General features: G+C 37.9%; 1 protein-coding gene across 2 annotated transcripts in view; it reads left to right on the top strand.

The window, feature by feature from the left end:
• The window catches only part of DSCAM (DS cell adhesion molecule), a gene marked incomplete at both ends in the record, with an annotated part of 733,341 nt that overhangs the window by 417,523 nt on the left and 290,669 nt on the right, over positions 1-25,149 (top strand). For both annotated transcript variants that reach the window (XM_079704973.1, XM_079704974.1), the window contains 4 exons: positions 8,427-8,705; positions 12,951-13,226; positions 20,195-20,491; positions 21,243-21,518. In XM_079704973.1, the coding sequence (XP_079561099.1) occupies positions 8,427-8,705; positions 12,951-13,226; positions 20,195-20,491; positions 21,243-21,518 (1,128 nt within the window). The remainder of the gene's footprint in view (positions 1-8,426; positions 8,706-12,950; positions 13,227-20,194; positions 20,492-21,242; positions 21,519-25,149) is intronic.

The following is a 25,149-nucleotide window of genomic DNA, read 5'->3' as shown; positions in this document are numbered from 1 at the left end:
ATTATCATCTGAATTTTCTGATCAATTTAGTCTCACTGAGTGTGGGAAAGCAACACGTTATATAGATGCAAAGGGAAAGAAAAAAGGTTGAACTTGATCTAGACTATCCATTACAACTAAATTCCAGTTATAAGGAAAACGGCAATAGAGGAACAGGTTAAATGACACCATGAAGAAAGAAATTCAAAACGTGAGATTTCTTGTAAGATAACTCACCTGGTTTCTTCAATGAGTCAAAGACATGAAAGGAAATAGAAGACGAGTCTTATCTGAATTAAAAGAGAATCAAGAGCCATAACAACTAAGATCCCTGGTAAGGGGGTGTGGCCAAGATGGCAGAGTAGGAAGACCCTGAGCTACCTCTTGCTATGGGCGCACTAAAATTAGAACTATTTGCAGAGAAACTATTGATGAGAATGGCCTGAAGACTAGTTTTCCACAATTAAAGAGATAAAGAAGGAACCCCAATGAGCAGGTAAGAAGGGCAGAGACGTGATATAGTCAAGATCACACCTCTGGACAGGCAACCCACAGGGAAGAAGAATCACAATTGCAGAGGTTCTCCCCAAGGAGTGAAGAGTCTGAGCCCCACATCAGGCTTCCTAGCCTGGAGGTCCTGCATCAGGAAGATGAATCCCCAGACTGTCTGTCTTTGAAAGTCAGTGGGGCTTGTATACAGCAGAACAGGAGGGCTGAAGGAAATAGAACTCTTAAAGGGCTCATACAAAATCTCACACACTCTGATACCCAGCGCAGAGGCAGTAATTTGAAAAAAGCCTGGGTCAGACTCACTTGCTGATCTTGGAGAGCCTCCTACAGAGGCACTAAGCAACTGGGACTCCCCCTGGGGAGATGCTGGTGGCAGCAATTTTGGAGAGCTCATTGTACCATGAGGACACTAGTGCTGGCAAGTGCCTGTTTAGAGTCCTCTCTCTTGCCTAGTAGTGTTGGAGGCTTACCCACCCATGGACCAGTTGGCAGCACCCCTTGGACTCCCCGACCCAGGCTAGCAGCCTGCTGCATGGAGAGCCAGCCCCACCCATTAGTGGGGCAGCAACCTCTGCATGAGGCAGGGCCTGCCAGTCAACCAGGCTGGGGTCCAGCCCTGCCTACCCGCACTCCCACAGTAGTGGGCTCAACTACAACAGAAGGGTGCATGCAGTCCACATAAGGGCACCCTTAGAGCATATACCTCTGGTGACCAGAGCAGAGTGTGCTGATGGGACCCATAGGATTTTTCCTATATAAGACCACTCCTCCAAGATCAGGAAATGTAACTGACCTACCTAATACATAGAAATAAAAACAGAGAATTAGACAAAATGAGGCAACTGAGGAATATATTGCACACAAAAGAACAAGATAAAATGCAGAAGAAGAACTAAGTGCAGTGGAGATAATAATCTACCCAATAAAGAGTTCAAGGTAATGATCATAAAGATGCTCAATAAACTCAAGAAAAGAATGGGTGAACACAGTGAGAAGTCTAACAAAGAGTTAGAACCAAACAGAGCTGAAGAATATAGTAACTGAAATAACAATACACTAGAAGGAATCAATAGTAGATTAGATGATAAAGAGGAACAGATCAGCAAACTGGAAGACAGAGTAATGGAAATCACTCAAGCTGAACTGAAAAAAAGAAAAAAGAATTTAAAAAATGAGGACAGTTTGAGGCCTCCAAGACAATATCAAGCATACTAACATTCACATTACATGGGCTTCATAAAGAGGAGAGAGCGAGAGAACGGGGAAGACAACTTATTTGAAGAAATAATAGCTGACAACTTCCCTATCCAGGGAAAGTAAGCAAATATCTAGGTCCAGGAAGCACAGAGAATCTCAAACAAGGTGAACCAAAGAGATCCATACCAAGACACATTGCAGTTAAAATGGCAAAAATTAAAGATAAAGAGAGAAACTTAAACATAGCAACAGAAAAGAAATTAATTAAGTACAAAGGAACTCCCAGATGACTGTCAGCTCACTTTTCAGAAGAAACTTTGCAGGCCAGAGAGGAGTGGCATTATATATTTAAAGTGATGAAAGGAAAAAAATCAAGAACACTCCACAAAGGAGAGGTAGAGTTTTAGACAAGCAAAAGGTGAAAGATTTCAGCACCCACCAGTAAACCCATTTTACAAGGAATGATAAGGGGACTTCTCTAAGCAAGAAAGAATGTACTGCACCTAGAAATATGAAAATTATGAAAGGAAAAATCTCATTGGTAAAGGCAAGCATACAGTAAAGATAGTAGATCAGCTACTTATAAAGCGAGTAAAAAGGTTAAAAGATAAAAGCAATAAAATGATTTATATCTACAATAAGTAGTTAAGGGATACATGAAACAAAAAGACGTAAAATACAAATTTAAATATGTTAAGCATTGGTAAAAATGCAGGGTTGTTAGAATATGTTCAAACTTAAGAGACCATCAACTTAAAATAATCATATATATATGTGTATATATATATATATATATATACACATATATATATGTAGATAGATATCTATTTGATGACCACAAACCAAAAATCTATAATAGATACACAGAAAAGAGAAAGGAATCCAAATATAACACTAAAGGTAGTTACCAAGTCACAAGGGAAGAGAGAATAAAAAGAAGAAAGGAACAAAAAAGAACTACAAAACAACCAGAAAACAATTAACAAAAAATACATAACTTATCAAAAGACATAGAGTGGCTGAATGAAAAAAAAACAAAAACCAAACAAACAAGACCCATATATATGCTGCCAGCAAGAGACACACTTCAGAACTAAAGACAGACACACACAGACTGAAAGGGGCAAAGAAGGACATTACAAAATGATAAAGAGATCAATCCCAAAAGAAGATACAACAATTGAATCTATGCATCCAATATAAAATCCCCTAAATGTATAAAGCAAATATTAACAAATTTAAAGGGAGAAATTGAGAGCTACACAATAATAGTAGGGGACTTAAATACCCCTCTTACATCAATGGACAGATCACCCAAACAAAAAATCCATAAGGAAAGATTCACCTTAAATGAAACATTAGATCAGATGGGCTTCAGGAAAGATCACACGCTAGGCCACAAAAACAAGTCTTAGTAAATTTAAGATTGAAATCATATCAAGCATCATTTCCAAACACAAGGATATGAGACTACAAATCAACTACAAGAGAAAAAAACTGCAAAAATCACAAACATGTGGCAGCTAAACAATATGCTACTAAACAACCAATGGGTCACTAAAGAAACAAAAGTGGAAATTTTAAAATATCTGAATACACACGAAAACAAAAACACAACAATCCAAAATCTGAGATACAGCAAAAGCAGTTCTAAGAGGAAAGTTTATAGTGATGCAAGCCTACCTCAAGAAATAAGAAAAATCTCAAATAAACAACCTAACTTTATACTAGAGGAACTAGAAAAAGAAAAAAAACAAAACAAAAGTTAGTAGAAGGAAAGAGATTATAAAGATCAGAGCAGAAACAAATGAAATAGAGACTAAAAAAATAGAAAAAATCAATAAAAGTAAGGGCTATTTCTTTGAAAAGATAAAAAAAAAATTATAAAATTTTAGCCAGACTCATCAAGAACAAAAGAGAGAAGTTCCAAATAAATAAAGTCATAAATAAGTGAGGAAAAGTTACAACCAACACCACAGAAATACAAAGGATCATAAGAGATTACCACAATTATACACCAATAAAATGGACAATCTAGAAGAAATGGATAAATTCCTAGAAATGTACAATCTCCCAAGACTGAATCAGGAAGAAATAGGAAATCTAAACAGACTGATTACCATTAATGAAATCAATCAGTAAAAAAACAAAAAAGAAAACTTTCAACAAACAAAGTTCCAGGACCAGACAACTTCCCAGGTGAATTCTACCAAACATTTAAAGAAGAGCCAATCCTTCTCAAACTATTCCAAATTTTAATAGGAAGGAATGCCTCTGAACTCATTCTGTGATGCCAGAATCACCCAATCACTCAGATACCAAAACCAGACAAAGACACCACACACACACAATTACAGGCCAACATCAAGAATGAATATTGCAAAAATTCTCAATAAAATATTAGCACAAACTGAATTCAACAATACATTAAGAGACATACACCATGATCCATGGGATTTATCCCTGGGATACAAGAATAGTTCAGTATACTTAAATCAATCAATGTGACACACCATGTTAACAAATTGAAGAATCAAAATCATATGATTATCTCAGTAGAGGCAGAAAAAACTTTTGAAAAAATTTAATATTCATTTATGATAAAAAAAAAACTTTTGGGTCTTCCCTGATGGTGCAGTGGTTAAGAATCCACCTGCCAAGGCAGGGATCATGGGTTTGAGCCCTGGTCCAGGAAGATCCCATGTGCCGCAGAGCAAATAAGCCCGTGCACCACAACTACTGACCCTGCGCTCTAGAGCCCATGAGCCACAACTTCTGCGTCCTCGTGCCATAACTACTGAAGCCTGTGCACCTAGAGCCTGTGCTCCACAACAAGAGAAGCCACCACAAGAAGAAGCCCACACACCACAATGAAGAGTAGCCCCCTCTCACTGCAACTAGAGAAAGCCCACATGTAGCAACAAAGACCCAACACAGCCAAAAATAAATAAATAAAATAAATAAATAAAATTTTTAAAAAGTCTCAACAAAGTGGGTATAGAGAGAACATACCTCAACATATATATGGCAAGCCCACAGCTAACACCATACTCAACACTGAAAAGCTGAAAGGGTTTCCTCTAAGATTAGAAACAAGACAAGAATATTTCACTCTCACACTTTCATTCAACATAGAACTGGAAGTCCAAGCCACAGAAATCAGACAAGAAAAGAAATAAAAGTAATGCAAATTGGAAAGGAATAAGTAAAACTATCACTGTTTGCGGATGACATGATACTATATACAGAAAAATCCTGAAGATGCCACCAAAAAACTACTAGAACTCATACAATAAATTCGGTAAAGTTACAGGATACAAAATTAAAATACAGAAATTTCTTGTATTTCTATACACTTAACAACAAACCATTAGAAAGAGAAATTAAGAAAACAATCTCATTTACAAGTGCATCGAAAAAAAATACCTAGGAATAAATCTAATCAAGGAGGTAAAAGACTTGTATTCCAAAACCCAGAAGACATTGATGAAAGAAATTGAAGATGACACAAACAAATGGAAAGACACAACATGCTCATGTCTCGGAAGAATAAATATGATTCAAATGGCCACGTTCCCCATGGCAATCTACAGAATCGTTGCAATTCATATCAAAATACCAATGGCATTTCACATATCTAGAACAAATAATTCTAAAATTTGTATGGAAACCAAAGAAACTCTGAATAGTCTAACCAATCTTGAGGAAGAAGAACAAAGCTGGAGGCATATCATGCTCCCTGATTTCAAACTATATTACAGAACTACAGCCATCAAAACAGTATGGTACTGATGCAAAAACAGACACATAGATCAATGGAACAGAATAGGGAGGCCAGAAATGAACCCACACTTCTATGATCAATTAATCTATGACAAATGTGGCAAGAATATAAAACGGGTAAAAGATAGCCTCTTTGATAAATAGTGTTGGGAAAACTGGATACCTACAGGCAAAAGAATCAGACTGGACTACTCTTTCACACCATATACAAAAATAAATTCAAAATGGATTAAAGACCTAAACTTAAGTCCTGAAACTGTAAAACTCCTAGAAGAAAACATAGGCAGTACATTCTTTGACTGTGGTCTTAGCAATATTTTTTTAGATCTATCTCCTCAGGCAAGGGAAACAAAAGCAAAAATAAATATATGGGAATACATGAAACTAAAAAGCTTTTGTGTACTGAAGAAAACTATCAACAAAATGAGAAGGCAGTCTGCTGAATGGAAGAATATATTTGCAAATGGTATATCTGATAAGGGGTTAACATCCAAAATATGCAAAGAACTCATACAACTCAACATCAAAAAAAAAACCTAATTAAAAAATGGGTAGAAGACCTGAATAGACATTTTTTTTCCCAAAGAAGACATACAGATGGCTAACAGACACATGAAAAGATGCTGAACATCACTCATTATCAGCAAAGTGCAAATCAAAACTACGGTGAGATATCAGTACACATCTCTCAGAATCGCTATTATCAAAAAGTCCACAAATAACAAGTGTTGGCAAGGATGTGCAAAAAAAAATGAACCCTCATGCACTGAACAGTATGGAGCTTCTCAAAAAATTAAAAATAGAACTACCATATGATCCAGCAGTTCCACTTCTGGGCATTTATCTGAAGAAAACAAAAACACTAATTTGAAAAGGTATATGCACCCCTATATTCATTGCAGCATTATTTACAATAACTAAGATATGGAAGCAACCTAAGTGTACATCAGTTGATGAATGGATAAAGAAGATGTGCTATAAATATACAATGAAATATTATTTAGTCATAAAAAATGAAATCTTGCCATCTGTGAAAACGTCGGTGGACACAGAGGGTATTATGCTGAGTGAAATAAGTCAGACAGAGAAAGACAAATATGGTACTATATGATTTCACTTATATATGGAATCTAAAACAACAAATGAATAAACATAACAAAACAGACTCATCAGCACAGAGAACAAATGGGTAGTTGGTGGAGGGGAGGAAGGAAGGGGAATGAAAAGAGAAAAAAAAGGTAACCATGTGAGGCAATGAATGCTAATTCGCTTGATTTTGGTGATCATTTCACAAAATATATCTATCTGAAAGCATCACATTTTACACCTTAAGTATATACAATTTTTGCCAGTTATACCTCAATAAAGCTGGAAAAACATTTGAAAAGGAGACATAACAGCAAAATGTTAACTGTAAAACAATCCTGATTTGATTAGCTCAATTATAAAAACAATAATAATAATATGACTTTTTATCTCATTATGAAAAAATGAATGTGGAGCAGATGATAGGTGATACCAAGAGGCTGTAGTTACTCTTATGTGAAACTGACATTGCGGTTATACATGAAACCTCTTATTTTCATCAGAGAACATTCTAGATAACATAGATTTTGTGACTTGACTCAAGCATGTTGGCACCAAAAGCAAAGGCTATAGAGAAATAAACAGAAGGAGGATAGAAATATTGTGATGCCTGTTGTATCTGGGTGATGACTATATAGGACACATTATATCATTTTCTCTTGTTTTGTGTGAGTTTGCAAATTTTTGTGATAAAAACTGATTTTTAAAAATGTAGATAAAAGGTTTGAAGACACGGAGATGGAAATTAAATCCAATGTTGTGTGGTTGTACTAAGTCTATGTCTGACCAAATGTCTCCGTGAGAGCATGTTATCAAGCATCACTTAAACTGTCTATTTAAAATGTAAAAGAAATGCCCCATTCCATTTTTTGTAAAATAGTTTTATTGAGATTTAATTTATCAACCATAAGCTTCACTCATTTTAAGTATACAGTTCAATGATTTTAGTAAATACCTAGAGTTGTAATCTAATTTTAGAACATTATTTTCTACCCAAAAAGATCCCTGCTGCCCATTTGCAGTAAATTCCAATTCCAGCTCTGGGAAACTACTAATCTACTATCTGTCTCTACCGATTTTCATTTTCTGCATATTTCATTTAAGTCAAATCCTGCAGCATATGGCTTTGTATCTGCCTTCTTTCATTTAGCATAATCTTTCAAGGTTCTTTCATGTTGTAACATGTATCGGTGTTTCACTCTTTTGTATTGCCGAATAGTATGTATGTATATTCACATTGTGTTTATCCATCTCCTAAACAATGGTCCTTTGGATTACTTCAGCTTTTTGGCTGTTATAAATAATCCTGCTATGAACGTTTGTGAACAAGTCTTTGAGTGAACATAGGTTTTCCTTTGTCTAGGGTAGATACCTGGGAGTGGAGCTTTTGGGGCCTTACAGTAAACTGAAGTTTTAACATTTTAAGTAGCTGCCAAACTGTCTTCCAAAGTGACTGCACCATTTTACATTCCCATCAACAATGTATGAAGGTTCCAGTTTCTTCTCCACATCCTCACAAGCCCTTGCTCTTGCTTGTGTTTTTTATTACATCCATCCTAGTGGGTATGAAGTAGTATCTCACTGTGGTTTTAATTTGTATTACCCTAGTGGCTAATGACACTGAGCATCTTTCCATGTGCTTATCAGTCATTTGTATATCTTCTTTAGTGATATAACTGCTTCACCCTTTTGTAAATTCTGAGAAAAAGAAATTTATATGAATAGTGCTTTTTTCTGTTCATATATATATAATCTTAAAGATCTGTATCAATAGTTGGAATGATACATAGAATATGAATTATACACAAGGCCCTATGATTCTGAATGACCACTTTAACTCATATCTAATAGGCTTTTCTTTTCTTCTGCAGACCCAGCGAACTCAGCCCCATCCATACTGGATGGGTTTGATCATCGCAAAGCCATGGCGGGGCAGCGTGTGGAGTTGCCTTGCAAAGCGCTCGGCCACCCCGAGCCAGATTACCGCTGGCTGAAGGACAACATGCCCCTGGAACTTTCTGGAAGGTTCCAGAAGACCGTGACTGGGCTGCTTATTGAGAATGCACGCCCCTCAGACTCAGGCAGCTATGTGTGTGAAGTGTCCAACAGATATGGAACTGCTAAGGTGATAGGCCGCCTGTACGTGAAACGTAAGTTGGTTGATAACTTGCAGTGGTGATGGTGGAACTCTTGTTACAAGCCGACCTCCGGGCTTTCTCTATAGCCCCCACGAATCCTCACAGCAGCCCTGCTGAGACCCACAGTAGCCCCATTTTACAGATGAGGAAACTGAGGCTCCGAATTCTCAAGGTTACACAGCTGGAGAGTTGGGAGCCACAGGATGTGTTTCCAAGATAACGTTACCTAGCTGTTGAATTCAGAGTGGTCAGCCTGTCTGCAAGTCAGTGGAGGGGGAGGGGCAGGGTGGTGCTGTCAGCAAAAGCAGTGGTGATCAGATCAAAGCAGTTGTCCTTGGCCTGTTTCCAGATGCTGCTTTAAATTTCTAAATGGGGCTATTACCAGCTCTCTAGAGGGCTGTATATAAGGTTGTAATTATCCAAATATTGGACTTGGACTCAATATTATAGATAAGTTAGGCCAAGTATGGTAGATATATCTCATCTCTAATTGATTTCTAGTGACTGATGTGAGGAAGATGTTGAGAAGGATGCCAAAGGTAGACTCGGAAGAAGGAGGGGTGTGATTGCAGGGGGAAGCGCTCTAACCTAGTTGAAAAGCCTTAATTTTGCTCATGCAGAAACCAAATCAAAGTGAGTTACTCAAGATCACATGGCCAGAAATGAGTGGCAGAACTCTGGTCAAAATATATGGCTCTCAGTTGCCAGTGTGCTATCGTACATATCTGTATACATAAAAATTTGATGAACTGAACTGAGCAAACTGAATACGAGTCCGACATTGAAAAGGGAGGCATTTTCTTACCCTGGCTTTTTTCCAGCCTTATGCCTGTTTATGGAACTGCCTCTTCAGTGTCACCCTGGACGTAGACAGCTTTAGCACAATACCAGCCCAAGTGAATACATTTGAAATAAATATCCCAATGACTGCCTGGAATCGGCTGTCCAGACTGAGTCCTGCAAATGTCATTCGAACATGCTTAGGCTGAGATTAGAAAGAAAAGGAGGATAATGTCTGCACAGTTATATTTCGATGGCTGAAGAACCTTGTAGATGAAACAATGCAGCATTGGACAGCCAATGAGAATCACTCCAATATGCAGGCTCGACACCACCTTTGGTGGCTCCCCAGTTTCTGTTGAATAAAGTTTATATCTTAGGATAGTATGGAAAGCATCTCAAGTAAAGCTGTACGGTCATACTTCTCATAGTTTTTCTTCAAAAAACCCTGCTCCTGTGAAATCTAACTTCTTCCTATTCTCGTACAAACCTGTTCCTTCCCTAATTGCAAGTCATATGCTGCTCTCTCCTCATATAATGTAAGACGGTTTACAAATACTTGAATGTCTAAAACTTCCCATCTTTCTAAGTCTAATGCAATGCCTCATTCTCAAAACATCCCCTGTTTCCCTCCTATTTTCTGCTCAAGGCTCAGAGTATTTTATTGCTTTCTCTGTAAAGGCATTTACCACTGTCTACATTTTAAAAGTTATTTGTGGAAAAGTCTTAATTCTGACTGTGCTTGTTTTCATCTTTGTACTCTGCCACGTCTGGAAAAGTTCCAGATATGTCTCTAATGCTCCCATTCTCCCTTCTGACTATTCTCTTTGTTTGGTCTCCTCCAGGCGGAAAGGATGCTCCTGGGTTCCAAATTCCAAAACTTCTTCTATTCTATCTTGTCTCTTTCCTTTGGGTGCCCTCTTATTTTATGGCTTCAAGTTCCTCCCCTCTGAAAACAGCCCTGAATTTGCATGCTCACCCTCAGCCTCCTTGTTGAGTGTCAGGGGAGCAGCGTGTCTCCCAATTTTATATCAGATGCTTAGCTGGCACTTTCAAAGAACAGTATCACAAACTTCTCTCCACCATCTCTCTACCATTTACCAGCCTCTTGTTATTCTAGACATCTTTCAGCCTCGAACCCTCCAAATGCAAACTTTAAGTCCTGGATCCTCTTTAAGACTTTTCTTTCATGTCCAAGTCCTGCCAAGTCCTAGAGATCATATCTCACCATGTTTCTCAGCTGTGCTCTCCACCTCCACCCAGTTCTAGATCGAGTTTTGTTTTGTTTTTTAAATTAATTTTTATTGGATTAGAGTTGCTTTACAATGCTGTGTTAGTTTCTGCTGTACAGCAAAGTGAATCAGCTATACGTAAACATATATCCCCTCATTTTTGGACTTCCTTCCCATTTAGATCACCACAGAGCATTGAGTAGAGTTCCCTGTGCTCTACAGTAGGGTCTCATTAGTAGATCGAGTTTTAATTGCACCTCAATGAGACATCTGCAGTGCCCCTTTTCTGACCAGTTTCCCCACTGTCATCTGTCCAACACAATATGATCAATGGATTCTCCTAAAAATGTGTTTGTCTATAGCACTTACTTGCTAAAAATTCTAGAAAGCTTTCTTTAGCTCCCTCTGATTTGATTCCAAAATCTCAAGGTCTTTTGTGGTCTTGTCCCAGACTGCCTGTGTAAGTTTTCTCCCACTGTTCTCCTTCAGAGACCTTGTGTTGCATCCAAACTGATCCAAAACTCTTCCTGAGGCCTGGCAGTGCCTCATGCTCTAATTCCTGCAGTTCCCACTCTTCACGAGGCCCTCTCTTCATCCCCACTGGCCTCAGTCCTATCCATCCTTGATGTCTGAGGACATTCTATCGATCTTCTTCCACACAGTGTACGTCTCTAATGGACACTTCGGGTTACTATCTTCCTTCTTGTACTTGTCTTATCCATCTGGAAGACTGAATTCCTTAAAGACTTCACAATGTGGTGACACAAGAAGTCAGTAATAACTGGGGTAAACAACCGTTTTTTGCCATTTACCTGTTGAATGGATTTGGTTAAATTAATTGATCTCTCGAGAATCGTTTCTCCTTCTGTAAAATGGAGATGATAACACAAAACTTGCAGGACTGTGGGAAGACTGACTTAACTAATGTTCAAAAGATATTTGGTAGCTTTATGGCACATGCTAGTGGCACCACAAATGTTATTCATGTTTGTCTCACCTGTGAGTTTAACCCCATCCTTGGCCTATAGTAGATGTTCAATAAATGCTTATGACATTCAATTGGGTCTGCTGAATGAAAACACAGGAAGTCAAAGATGAGAGTTACCACCTATCCAAAGAAGTTAGCCTCATTTTAAAGAAAAAAAACCATGTTTCATGGTCACGAATCCTAATATCTACCTGCTTTCTTACAGCCATGTGTTACTGGCCCTGGTTAAGCCACATAGGGGAGGGGAGTGAGTATGTGTGTGTGAGAATGGCCCAGAGCAAACCCATCTGTGCCACGCTGGGAGGCGGCAAATAGGATTTAAATATTCAAATATTTCTGTCCTTGCTGGCACCCAGCATATTGCATTTCTTACCGTCAGTGCGTTAACACTCACATTTACTCAGTGAGAAAGCAATCTGACCCACTCAGTCTATTTGCTATACAATGAAAGAAGCCCAGAAAAAAAAAACAAAAAAAACGAATAGCGATGAGGGTGTTCCCAAACAAAATGGTGCACCATGAAATAATACTGAAATAAGAATATATGGAGTGTGTTCTTTTTTTTTTTTTTTTTTTTTTTTTTTTTTTGCGGTATGCGGGCCTCTCACTGTTGTGGCCTCTCCCATTGCGGAGCACAGGCTCCGGACGCGCAGGCTCAGCGGCCATGCCTCACGGGCCTAGCCGCTCCGCGGCATGTGGGATCTTCCCAGACCGGGGCACGAACCCGCATCCCCTGCATCGGCAGGCGGACTCTCAACCACTGTGCCACCAGGGAAGCCCAGTGTGTTCTTTTTTTTAAGTTTCTTTTCTTTTTATTTTTGCAATGTCATCCCCTACAAAAGCAATAGAAAGATAACAGTCTTAACAAGTAATTTACTTCAACAGAAAATCTGTACACATTATCACTTACAGCAACTGTACATGGTAAATTAATTGTAAAAACAAATGTTCTTTCTAAATCCCTCTGCTGCCTTAACTCTTGGAGTATTATAGGTAGAAGGCCTACCTAGTGCTATTTACAAGTCCCAAATTAAGACTGTATAACTTACATAAAACCTATTAACTTATCAGCTCAGTTTAATATCTTTGACTATTCAGTGCCCTGTATGAAGAAAAAACCCACCTTGACATATTGACAAATGGGCAAAAAGTGCTTGTGAAGTTGCTTTTGCCTGTCAAAAGTCCAACGTGTTGTTGAAATGATCTCTACCTGTGTGATGTTTTTACCTTCTTTTTTTCTCTTCCCCAAAACTCCAGAGCCACTGAAAGCTATCATCAGCCCCAGGAAAGTTAAAAGCAGTGTGGGCAGTCAGGTTTCCTTGTCCTGCAGCGTGACAGGAAGTGAGGACCAGGAACTCTCCTGGTACCGAAACGGTGAAGTCGTCAACCCTGGAAAAAATGTGAGGATCACAGGGATCAACCACGAAAACCTTATAATGGATCACATGGTCCGAAGTGACGGGGGCGCGTACCAGTGCTTTGTGCGCAAGGACAGGCTGTCCGCTCAAGACTATGTGCAGGTGGTCCTTGAAGGTCAGTGGGCCTCGTTACAGGGTTTGGCGAAAAAACAGCCCAAACCCAGAGCACTCAAGAGCAAGAGTAAAGGGTGAAACACTGCTCATATCTCACAGTTTTAAGATTTCTGTCTATCTGACCAGCTAATAATTCTACCCTAGTTTTTCAAGCTCAACTGGGCAAATAAAAGAATAAGTTCTGGTGAAATGAACATTGTCTATGGTAGAAGTAACATAAGTAATGTGATTTAACTTAAAGTTAAGTAACATAAATGTTGCCCACTCACGTGTTTAAAGTTACTTGTCAAGATATAGACCTTAGAAACTTGAGATTTATGGTTTGGTTGACAGTTCATTGTCCTCTAGACCAGGGTTTCTCAGGAGTGCTTGCTTTGGAAGGCTGCTTTATGCACTGTAGGATGTTGAGTGGACTCCCCTCACTAGATGCTAGCAGCGCCTTCCTCCAGTGTGACAAACAAAAATGTCTCTAGGCATTGCCAAGTGTCCCCTGGAGGGGAAAATAGCTCCCCCAAAATTGATAAGCAGAACTTTGGAGGCAACATTTAGAGCAACATTTCAATGTAGTGCTTGGTGGAGTGAAAAAATGGCTTCTGGTTTGTGGGGTTGTCTATTTGGGTCCATAGAGTCACAGAGTTAGGTGAATGGAATTTTTGAAGAATTACCTTGTGTTATCATAATAGGTTTTAGGTATGTTATGTTGTTTTATTTTCTTAACTGCCTGCTGCCTACTTACATCTTCAAGCTTATCAATCAGCCAGGGAAAGAAGCTATTAAGGTAACAGTCAAGCGAGAGACATATGTTTATCACCAGATAATTGAACTAGCTTTTATCTGTGTATTTGCATGTCTTCTTGGAAATTGTGCCTTCTTATATAATTTAAAATTCATCTGTTATCAACTGATTAAAATAACTACATGAGTTTCATGTAGCCTAAAGGAGGAAAAAAGAAAATCCATTTATATATGAAAATAAGTTTAAATATCTCTTGATGCTAAGAGGATATGAAACAGGCTTAGAATGACATTCTTATTTTGATTCGAGCATTTCCTTGCAGACAGTGAGCATTTTAAAGCAGAGACGAAATTAGCTGAAGGCACGGTACTCATATTAAAAGCCTGACACTGTGCTCCACATAATAATTAAGTGCAGACAGTAATCAATTTGCACAGAGCCAGTTTGCTAATGATGATGCCCTGTAGTCCTCACATAGTCACTATTTTTAGATTCTTTGTAGAAAAGGGAGAGATTACCTGTCTAGGGCTGGTTACCTTGGCAACCATCTCCTGTGACGAAGAAAACCTAAAGAGCATATTGATAATCCATAATGATGTCGAAAGAGGTGAGGTTATCAGAGAGTGGCAGCAAGAAAGGTTTCAAAGACACTCAGGTCTTACTGGGAAATTGATGTCTGCTTTCATCTCCAAAAAAGCCTGTTGCTTGAATAAAAAGGGGGCAGAGGAGCCCACTGAGCCCACTTACGGATTTATTTGTTGCATGTCAGTTTCCATTTGGGACAAGAAGCTTCACTTTATTTTTTCTCGTCTGAAAGATGATAATGCTAATGTCGCCAGAGAGAGCAGAAATGGAATTACAAATGCATAGCTAGTAACTGCCTTTAAATGGTGTCTAACTAGTACCCTTGTTACAACATAATCTCCTATAACAGCTATGGACTAACATGGATTATAAAAACCCACAATACTGTGAACTAAGAATGGCCATTGACATGATGTAGACTCTTGGAATATTTCCTATGAGGACAAAGAAACTGGGATGGAAGCTTAAAGAAATTGGAACCTAATAATTATAGGTTCAAGATCAGACCAGAACACCTGGAAAATGGAATCATAAAGAAGAATAAGAACAAGTCCTATTTCTGGAAGTGATGGAGTAGCAGGTATCAGACTAACCTGCAAGAAGATGAAAAGTTCGAACTTTGGGAAAAGCAAAACTGTTTGCAGACACTGGGGAAACACCCAAAAGCAGGCAGAAAGAATTTCACCCTTGAAAGAAGGGGAAAATATTAGGTGATTTCTACAGTAATACCACATTTCCCCTGAGGATATTTTCCAGTGCTGGTGGGATGGGAAGGTGGGGAAACTAGAACACAAAAAGAAATGCAAAAACTACAGTCTTAATGAGATTGAAATGAATTTTTTTAACTTATTCTTTTCAACATCTAAAAAAACTATCAATATACATGTCTATATATATCAAAAATAGTCTTTAAAAGTTAAGGCAAAATAAAGATATTTTCAATAAACAAAAGCTTGAAGAATGTTATGCCAGAAGACCTACCTGCACAGCAAGAAATGGTAACTGAAGTCATTCAGGGTGAAGAAAATGACCTAAAATGGAAACTCAGATCTATAGCATGAGAGTATGAGAAATGACAAATATGTTAGTGAACATTTAGCAGAATTATTTTCTCTCTTTTAATTTCTTTAAACAGCAATTGACAAATTAAACAACTATGCAATTACAGTATTGTGTTATAGAGTTTATAACATAAATAGAATAACACAATGGACAGAATATAAATTAAATTCTTTGAAATCATTTGTTACAAAGTTCCTCCATTTCACATGAAGAATGATAATTTTAACTTTTAGTACATGTGATTAAAATTATATGTACATATACATATGTATAAATTTGCATGTACACATTAATGTTAATATATGTATAAATATATATGAAAATGGAAAGGCAAATATGGAATGAGAGAAAATATTTAATACAGACATTTATATATAATGTATACTGTATATATAAATATGTCTGACAAACATTATATGTAATTTATATGAGATATCTGACATATACACATGTAAAAGTAAACTTGTACAGACTTGTATATGTGTATGTATATACCTTGTACCCAATATATATGTATATATTATATATATACTTGTATTCAGTAGACATAAAGAACTCCTACAAATCAATAACAAAGGCAAAGAGTCTAACACAAAAATGGAAAAAAGATTTGAGCAGACATTTTAAGAAAGGAAATACACAAATGGCCAATAAGGACAGGAAAACAACATCACTTCCATGGTATTTGTCAAAAACGCAAAACTTGTATCTAATCACCAGGAAATATCAAACTGAATTTGAGCAACTGGCTACAAAGTAACTTCAAACATGTCAAAGTCAAGAAACGCAACAGAGACTGAGGAATGTTGCATATTAAAAGTGACTAAAGACAGATTCTAGGTCCATCCACCTCACTACAAATAACTCAATTTCGTTTCTCTTTATGGCTGAGTAATATTCCATTGTATATATGTGCCACATCTTCTTTATTCATTCATCTGTCGATGGGCATTCAGGTTGCTTCCATGTCCTGGCTATTGTAAATAGTGCTGCAATGAACATTATGGTACATGTCTTTTTGAATTATGGTTTTCTCAGGGTAAGGGCAGGAATAAAGGCATAGACATAGAGAATGGACTTGAGGACATGGCAGGGAGGGGGAAGCTGGGGTGAAGTGAGAGTAGCATCAATATATACACATTACCAAATGTAAAATAGTTAGCTAATGGTAAGCAGCTGCATAGCACAGGGAGATCAGCTCGGTGCTTTGTGACCACCTAGAGGGGTGGGATAGGGAGGGTGGGAGGGAGACGCAAGAGGGAGGGGATATGGGGATATATGTATATATATATATATAGCTGATTCACTTTGTTATACAGCAGAAACTAACACAGTATTGTGAAGCAATTATACTCGAATAAAGATCTATTAAAAAAAGAGAGAGAGAGGGAGACTAAGGAGTCACACAAATAAATGTAAGGTGTGAAACTGATAGAACTTGGGAAAATAGCTGTAAGGGACGCTATTGGTCAATCGGCAGACTTTGCGTTAGATAACAGTACGGTTCCAAAGTTACGTTTTCTAATTTTGCTGACTGTCCTGCGGTTATGACAGGTTACATGAGTGTGTAAAGAGGGCACACTCAAACATGGGTTTGAAGCCAAGAACAGGCAAAAGTAATGCATGGTGATAGAAATCAGAATGTGATCAGCTGTGGTGGGTGAAGATTGATTGAAAGAACCCCTACCAACTTTGTGGGGTGATGGAAATGGTTTTTATCTTGATCGTTTTGTGGTTACGCAGGTATATATATTTAACAAAATTCATTCTGTTTGTAAGCTTAAGATCTATACATTTAACTGTAAGTAAATTTTATCTAAAAAATAAGTGTAACTGAAGAAAACTTTCCTAAATAGATTTTAAAAAAAGACTTGAGATTTCAGTGCTTAGTGTAAAAATCAGTGAAAAGAAATTCACAGCTAAACACATCCTGACAAATACATTGAATTGTAAGGTCAAATAAAATAACCTGAACATTCCCAAGCACCAGCAACTGGTTATGTACAAAGAGTAACGATCAGCATCACATGTAACTTCTCTGTAAATTAAATGTAAAGCATGTTGTAGTCATGTCTGCAGTGTTCTACGGGCAAAAGTGCAGGTTCTTTATTTTAATATTATGAAGTTACTTTTTCATCTTTGATAGTAAAAGAAAGATGTTTGCAATCCAAGGACTTTGAAATATGCTACTTATGAATGCATCTGGGGAAAAATAAATACTTGAAGGCTTCCTCCAGCCTCAAAACATTGAGTTGGAATGAAGAAGTTAAGATTCAGGGATTTGCAAATGAAAAGATGGTAGAAGGCTCTAGGGAAGCAACCCAGCTCAGGCCACAGAAATAGGCTTCAGGGTTTTGTGGTGATGAATAACTCTTTCTTCAGGGATATTTGAAAATGTTAACACTTACCCTTCTGTGATGGAATTGCAAGATAGCTTCAGTTTTATTTCCAGTTTTTCTTTTGTTTATATATACTTTCAAAATATTCAACAATGAATACATGTAATTATTATAATTAAAATTAAAAACTAAAAAAAATCTGTTAATCATTATCTTTCACTATGGTTAAACCCTTGAAATTAGCACCAAAAATTTTTTTTTAAATATCTCCTCCAGCAAGGTTTATTACTAGACTCAGAAATCCTGTTGCATGTGATCACAATTATGTCAAAATGACCTACCTACACCTAGAAAAAAATGTCACTGTTGATTTGTAGTGCCTGTGGCTGGTAGACCCACTGGTAACTTTTCCTTCTTTTGACTTTCATAAATTTTTCTCTCTTTCTTTTCTTTAAAGGAAGCCTATATATATATATATATATATATATATATATATATGTATATATGTGTGTGTATATATATATATATACACACACACACATATATATGTGTATATATAAAGAAACATGTATTTGTGATTACTACCATATAACATGAGGGAGAGAGTCAATATATGTGATAGAAAAATAATGGAATATGAAAATTTGATCTTTGTCAAAAATAGTGGAAATTACTATGGAAACTTTGCTTAAGATTAAGCTCCTTGTTTGCCTGGGGCAGTCTTGAGTTGCGCCTGTTCTCCTGGTATCTGTTTGTTTGTTTGTTTTTTGTGGTACGCAGGCCTCTCACTGTTGTGGCCTCTCCCGTTGCGGAGCACAGGCTCCGGACGTGCAGGCTCAGTAGCCATGTCTCACGGGTCTAGCTGCTCCGTGGCATGTGGGATCTTCCCAGACTGGGGCACGAACCTGTGTCCCCTGCATCGGCAGGCAGACTCTCAACCACTGTGCCACCAGGGAAGCCCTCCTGGTATCTGTTTTATTCTCAAAAGTATTCCAGGTTAGATGATAAATTATTGGCCACCCTACTTAAGATACTTATGGAATCTAAAATATGACATAAATGAACTTATCTGTGAAACAGAAACAGACTCACAGACTTAGAGAACAGACTTGTGGTTGCCAAGGGGGAGGGGGGTGGAGGGAGGATGTATTGGGAGTTTGGGGTTAGCAGATGCCCACTATTATATAGAGAATGGATAAACAGTACGGTCCTACTATAGAGCACAGGGAACTATATTCAGTATCTTGTGATAAACCATAATGGAAAAGAATATGAAAATGAACCTATATATGTGTATAACTGAATAACTTTGCCTACAACAGAAATTAACACATTATAAATCAACTATATTTCAATAAAATAAATTTTTAAAAAAAGAAAGAAAGAAAAGATACTATGGAGATATTTAATAATACTGAAAGGGTCAAATTTATTTAGCTTCTACCATTATCAAGGCCTTCATGAAAATTTACATGCAGTTATTTGTCATTCAAACTATAAAACATGATTTCTTAGGAGAAAATTATAAAGATGAGATAATCAATCTCTTAGTTCCTTTTTCCTCTAAACAATTCCCCAGTTGAGGGACTTCTCTGGTGGTCCAGAGGTAAAGAATTCACCTTCCAGTGCAGGGGGATGTGGGTTCAATCACTGGTCGGGAAACTAAGATCCCACATGCCACGGGGCAACTCGGCCCGTGTGCCACAACTACTGAGCCTGTGCGCCACAACTAGAGAGAAGCCCGCACACCGCAGTGAAAGATCCCGCATGCTGCAACTAAGACCCGAAGCAGCCAAAAAATAAATAAATTTAAAAATATAATAAAAAACGATTCCTCACTTGAGCAATCCCTAATTAACTTGGGGGAAGTAGAAAGCTAAAGCGACCATTGGAAGTGTGTGGATTTCCTCTATGTTTATAACTTTGGGTGGGGATATACCAGTTTTACATTATAAACTTCTTGGGAGATGACACCTTTTACCATGAACATCTGAGTTGCATTATCATTCTTGTTATGACTTCATCAAGAAATATGTAAGAAAATTATTAAAGCTTGCTAATGCTGTGTTTACTTATTTGAAAAATGAAATTTTGTCCTGATTGGAACTTAGCTTTATCAATAAAACCAGACTTTTGAGTCATGTCTGAGAAGCACTACATCCACATCCTAATCATTAAATAGAAGTACTCGGAAGTTGTTTAATTATTTGTATGTGCCACTTCCTTCCGTGATTTGTCTTCCTGCAGATGGAACTCCCAAAATTATTTCTGCCTTTAGTGAAAAAGTGGTGAGTCCAGCAGAGCCTGTCTCCCTCATGTGCAACGTGAAGGGAACACCGTTGCCCACGATCACATGGACCCTGGACGATGACCCCATCCTCAAGGGCGGCAGTCACCGCATCAGCCAGATGATCACTTCCGAGGGCAACGTGGTCAGCTACCTGAACATCTCCAGCTCTCAGGTCCGTGATGGGGGAGTCTACCGCTGCACTGCCAACAACTCGGCGGGAGTCGTCCTGTACCAGGCTCGAATAAACGTAAGAGGTGCTTGTCAAATCAGCTCCTCAAAAAACACACATAACTCATTGTAGTGGAGAAGAAGGGTTCTGCATGCACCGAGGCGAGTCTTGGAATGCCAAAAACAGATTAACTGTCGCTTCCCATTTCCTACCCTCTGCTTCCTACTCAGGAATGGCAGTGACTGGGTTACTGTTGGAGATGGCATTTTGGTTTCTTTAGTCAGCGTGTTCTCTTGTTTTATTCTTAGACTTGTCCACTGGAGCTTTCCTTTCCTGGTTTATGCTGTGCATGCTCTTTCCTTCCTCCTCTTCCATTCTGCTATGTCCATGGTAACCCTTCACGTACCTGGTATTTAACTAACATTCACAGTGCAACATGGCATAACCTCCATCTTCATAACCTAGTGTACAGAGAGAGTTAAACAACTGAATGTCTACCAGAGTTTTCACCAAAAGAGCATGACTGTTCAGTGAAGCTAGTTACCTTTTATTGATTAAATTGCCTTTTGTCCTATAATTCAAAACGTCTTAACAGACGTAGTTGATAATTAAAGTATTTAACACTCACTCAATTCATTTGAAAGTAACGAAATTAAAAGGAAAAAAAAAAACCTTCTTGGTAGAAAATGCCAAATGCAGAAAAAAATGTGCTTAACTGAAACAGATGTCCTTACATGAAACTAATCTACATTTTTAACTCAAGGAAAAGTGTACCCATTTCCACACATAAGAGGTACCCTTAAATTATTTTCAAGAGTTTCTCTGTGTCTCTCCAGGGCCTGCAAGCATTCGACCAATGAAAAATATCACAGCAATAGCAGGACGGGACACATACATTCACTGTCGTGTGATTGGCTATCCATATTACTCCATCAAATGGTACAAGAACTCTAATCTGCTTCCTTTTAACCACCGCCAAGTGGCATTTGAGAACAATGGCACGCTAAAACTCTCGGATGTGCAAAAGGAAGTTGACGAGGGGGAGTACACCTGCAACGTGCTGGTTCAACCCCAGCTCTCCACCAGCCAGAGCGTCCACGTGACGGTCAAAGGTAAGGCTGTCCCTCGGTCCCCACACAGCTCACCATTACTAAGCTCAAGTGTTTCACCAGACCAACCGTTAGGAGTGGGGTAATCTCAAAATCTGCATATTCAGGATAGGACAGTTACAAAGACTGAAGAATGATAAAGTACGTTAGATGTTCTAATCTCTTTACCACTGCATCTTCACCAGAGTGATGGTTGATATGGTCTTCTTTTCACATGAACTTTTGGCTTGCTTTCCCAGGGATTTGTGTTTTTATAAAATCATAGAAAAAAGAAACATATCATTGACTTGGTTCTCTAGTTGTCTGACAGATTGTTTTAAAACACATAGGTTTGTTTTCCTAAAACCTCCTAAAACTGAGTTCTTTTAGAAGCCAACTAGAAGAGATTTTCTGTAATGGATGAGGACTTCAAACAAAATAGATGAGCAGGTCAAAGCAGCAACATAGGAATGCTATGTTTAAAGGACTCCACAGAAAATTTTCCTGCCTTTTAAATTATTCTTGACATCATGACATCATGACGTGGACTGTCATGGACTCTAACCGTCAAGATGAGTTTTGGAGATCATGCAGCTCAACCTCAATCTCCTTGTCAGTAAAGATCTATAAAGTGACAAGGCTCCCCCAGGGATATATAGCTTTGTAGTGTGGCAGACCCTTAAGGGAACCCATTCCTTCCATTTCCCAATCCAGTTTCCTCAAGTGAACATAAAATGAAATTTTTCAGTTATGTAAATAATTGCAGGAAACAGGTCATGGAAATAGCTCTAATGCACCATGAAGTAATACCAAAAATATGTGGAAATGGCCTCCTGCCCTGCTAAGCTTCCTGCCTGAGCTACACGGTTATCTCCCTAGGTACCAATAATTGTCTTTTAATGTCCTGGTTACAAAGCTGCATAGGTTTTCCATGGTCTTCCCCAACCATCTTTTCTCACAAATCCTGTTAGTTTACCTGTTTAGGAACACCTATAAATACACACACACACACACATGCACACACACACAATGTACTGTATTATGTAGTATATGTTAGGTAACATGTATTATGTATTACATATTACATACACCTGCACATAACTTTGAATTTTTTTAATAACCACATATCTTAAGAAATTTCTCAAATCATTAGAAATTCTTAGTAAGCCAGATTGGTCATAGCTGCATAAAACTTCATTTTGTGATTGTATTTATTTCTTTAACTATGATGGATGGAATATCTACTCTATGCCCAGTAGGTCAATACCTCAGAAAATAAGTTCTACTTGATGATGAAGAATTTTCCCTAAAAGAAACCAACCCCAGGGATAAAAAGAAGCCAAGCAAAGACCATTGGTAGGGAGGGTGGGAGTGGGCGCCAGATCGAAGGAGGCTGTCAGGTGTGGCAGTCAGATCAGAGAGGCAGAAAGCAGAATGCCCTCCAGATGCAAGATGATATTAAAACCAAAGAGATCTATAAAACTTACAACAGCCAAATGATCAGATATAGAGACGTGCCCAGCAGTCTCTAATGATAGCCTTCCAGATGACAGATTAGATGTCTCCAGGGACCCTACCATATGAGAATATCACACACTAACAAAAATTTGATTAGAAACACTTTAAACAGTGGGTTTACAAAGAAGCTGGGAATACAAAACTTGCTAAAGAAATCTGTATTCCACTGCTGTGCATTCATTGTAAGTTAATTTTTTGTGCACATGCCTGGGCAGAGGAGAGAGCATATACTTTTTGTTAATCGTTGCTTCAAAACATGCTTTCTTCTGTTTTAAGGAGCAATGTCTAAGCTAAATATAAATACAGTTGTTGGCTATTAATACTACAGTATATCCCACCTTACTTTTATTGAATTTTATCTTTTTGGGTAGACAAATGAAACTGCAGATACTGCAGGCTGAGTGGATATGGTTAAGCCTGCTTAAACCTGTGTAGGGCTTCCCAGGTGAAAAATAATAAATTCTGGACTCCTATATGTCAACCTAGGGCATACTTTTTGGAGAGAGTCATATTCACATGCATTGCACTCTAGCAAAGATATTTAGAGTAATTCGATTTAAGATAACACTTGCATTTCTTGCTTAAAATGACATCTAACTGTCAATATAGAGTAACAGTTATACACCATTAACGATTTTAGCCTTTCCTCAGATGTCAGTAGAAAGTCGTAACCATATTAACTTCTGAGCATTTAAATTTGAATTTTAAAATGTTTTGAAATGAAATATGTAAGTTAAATCACACTCCAGTGGTCAGGTTTGTAGCCCGTCAAAGCTTTTAAAAAATTAATAACCTTTACTATTTTCAATTATGATAAGGATTATGATAAGGGAGAGATAAGACATCAACTGAATTACAGGAAAAGACTGAAATTTTTGACTCTCCCTGTGGAGCAGGATTGGAAGACAGTCTTCCTCATTTTATTTATATATAGACAGCTCCATTACCTTTGTGGTTAGACTACACAGTGAATACTGTATTCAGTTCATTTTAGAAGAGCAAATATGATACCTCAAAAGTTGGCTTCATTTGGAAGTGGGCCCACTTGTTTCCATTAATAATGCTGTGAACTGTAAAACTAAACTACTTTTATCTTGTTTCCAGGAGGTTTTTCTTTAACACTAGAGTGGTGTGTGTGTGTGTGTGTGTGTGTGTGTAGATGACATTTGGAAACAATATATTTTTCAGTCATGTCTTTCTTGCTTCTTTTTTCCCCCTTCACTTATTTTGTATCATATGACTTGGGAAATTTAAAAAAAATCAAAGATTGATATAAATAACATTTTGATCATTAGTAGTGCCTGAAACTTAAGAAGTTCTAAACTATATTAACGAGAAGCACAATTTTGCTGCCTTCAAACATGTAGGGAGAAATGAAAGTCAAAATCCCTTTTTCACTTCATTTCAATTTAACAAGCAGTGTTACATGTAACACAGTTCAGAGCTCTTCCTGCCTCATTTTAGGTGCCACACTGAACTTGAACAGTGCCCAGCTGAGTGTTCTAATTGCTAGGGACCAACACTGCCAGGAAAGTTAACTGGCTGCTAGATAAAAATGTCACCTTCTATTTGTATTTATATAAAACTTTGTCGTTTACAAAACACTTTCGTAATTGTAATCTTAATTAATACTCACAGTGACTCTGTAATGTAGATAAAGCATCACCAGAGAAACAGAATAAGCGAGAGCAGGAGACCTGCTCAGGGTTGTCCAGTGATGTATTCAGGACTCAAATACACATCTTTGCTTTCCAGTACCAACCCACAGTGTGTTTTTGAAAAGTAATTCACATTGCAGTGGGAAGGCAGGATTGAAGTGAGGAGAAATTAACTCAAAGCACCTGGGAAGAAAGCTGTTTAAAAAAGCAAGAAAGGAGATTATCTTAGAAGCAAAGACATGAGCTATTGAGTGCCTAATGTAAGAGAGAGGGAGAATTAGTTAAATTGCAAAGAGGAAAAGGAAGGAATGGATTTGGTGAGGTGAGCATGGGTAAGAACCAGAGGACTCCAGAAGTTCTAGTCTGGATGATGGAAAGTCCAAGAGTGAGAACCTAAAATATCTTATGAACGGTAGGCTTAGTATCATGTGTCTGTGGACCACCATTCTGGATTCAGACCAGGGGAACTTTGATATAAG

Source organism: Hyperoodon ampullatus (assembly GCF_949752795.1).
Source record: "Hyperoodon ampullatus genome assembly, chromosome: 5".
Classification (NCBI taxonomy): Eukaryota; Metazoa; Chordata; class Mammalia; order Artiodactyla; family Ziphiidae; genus Hyperoodon; species Hyperoodon ampullatus.
Note: the sequence above shows the minus strand (reverse complement) of the source record. Positions and strands in the feature narration are given on the sequence as shown.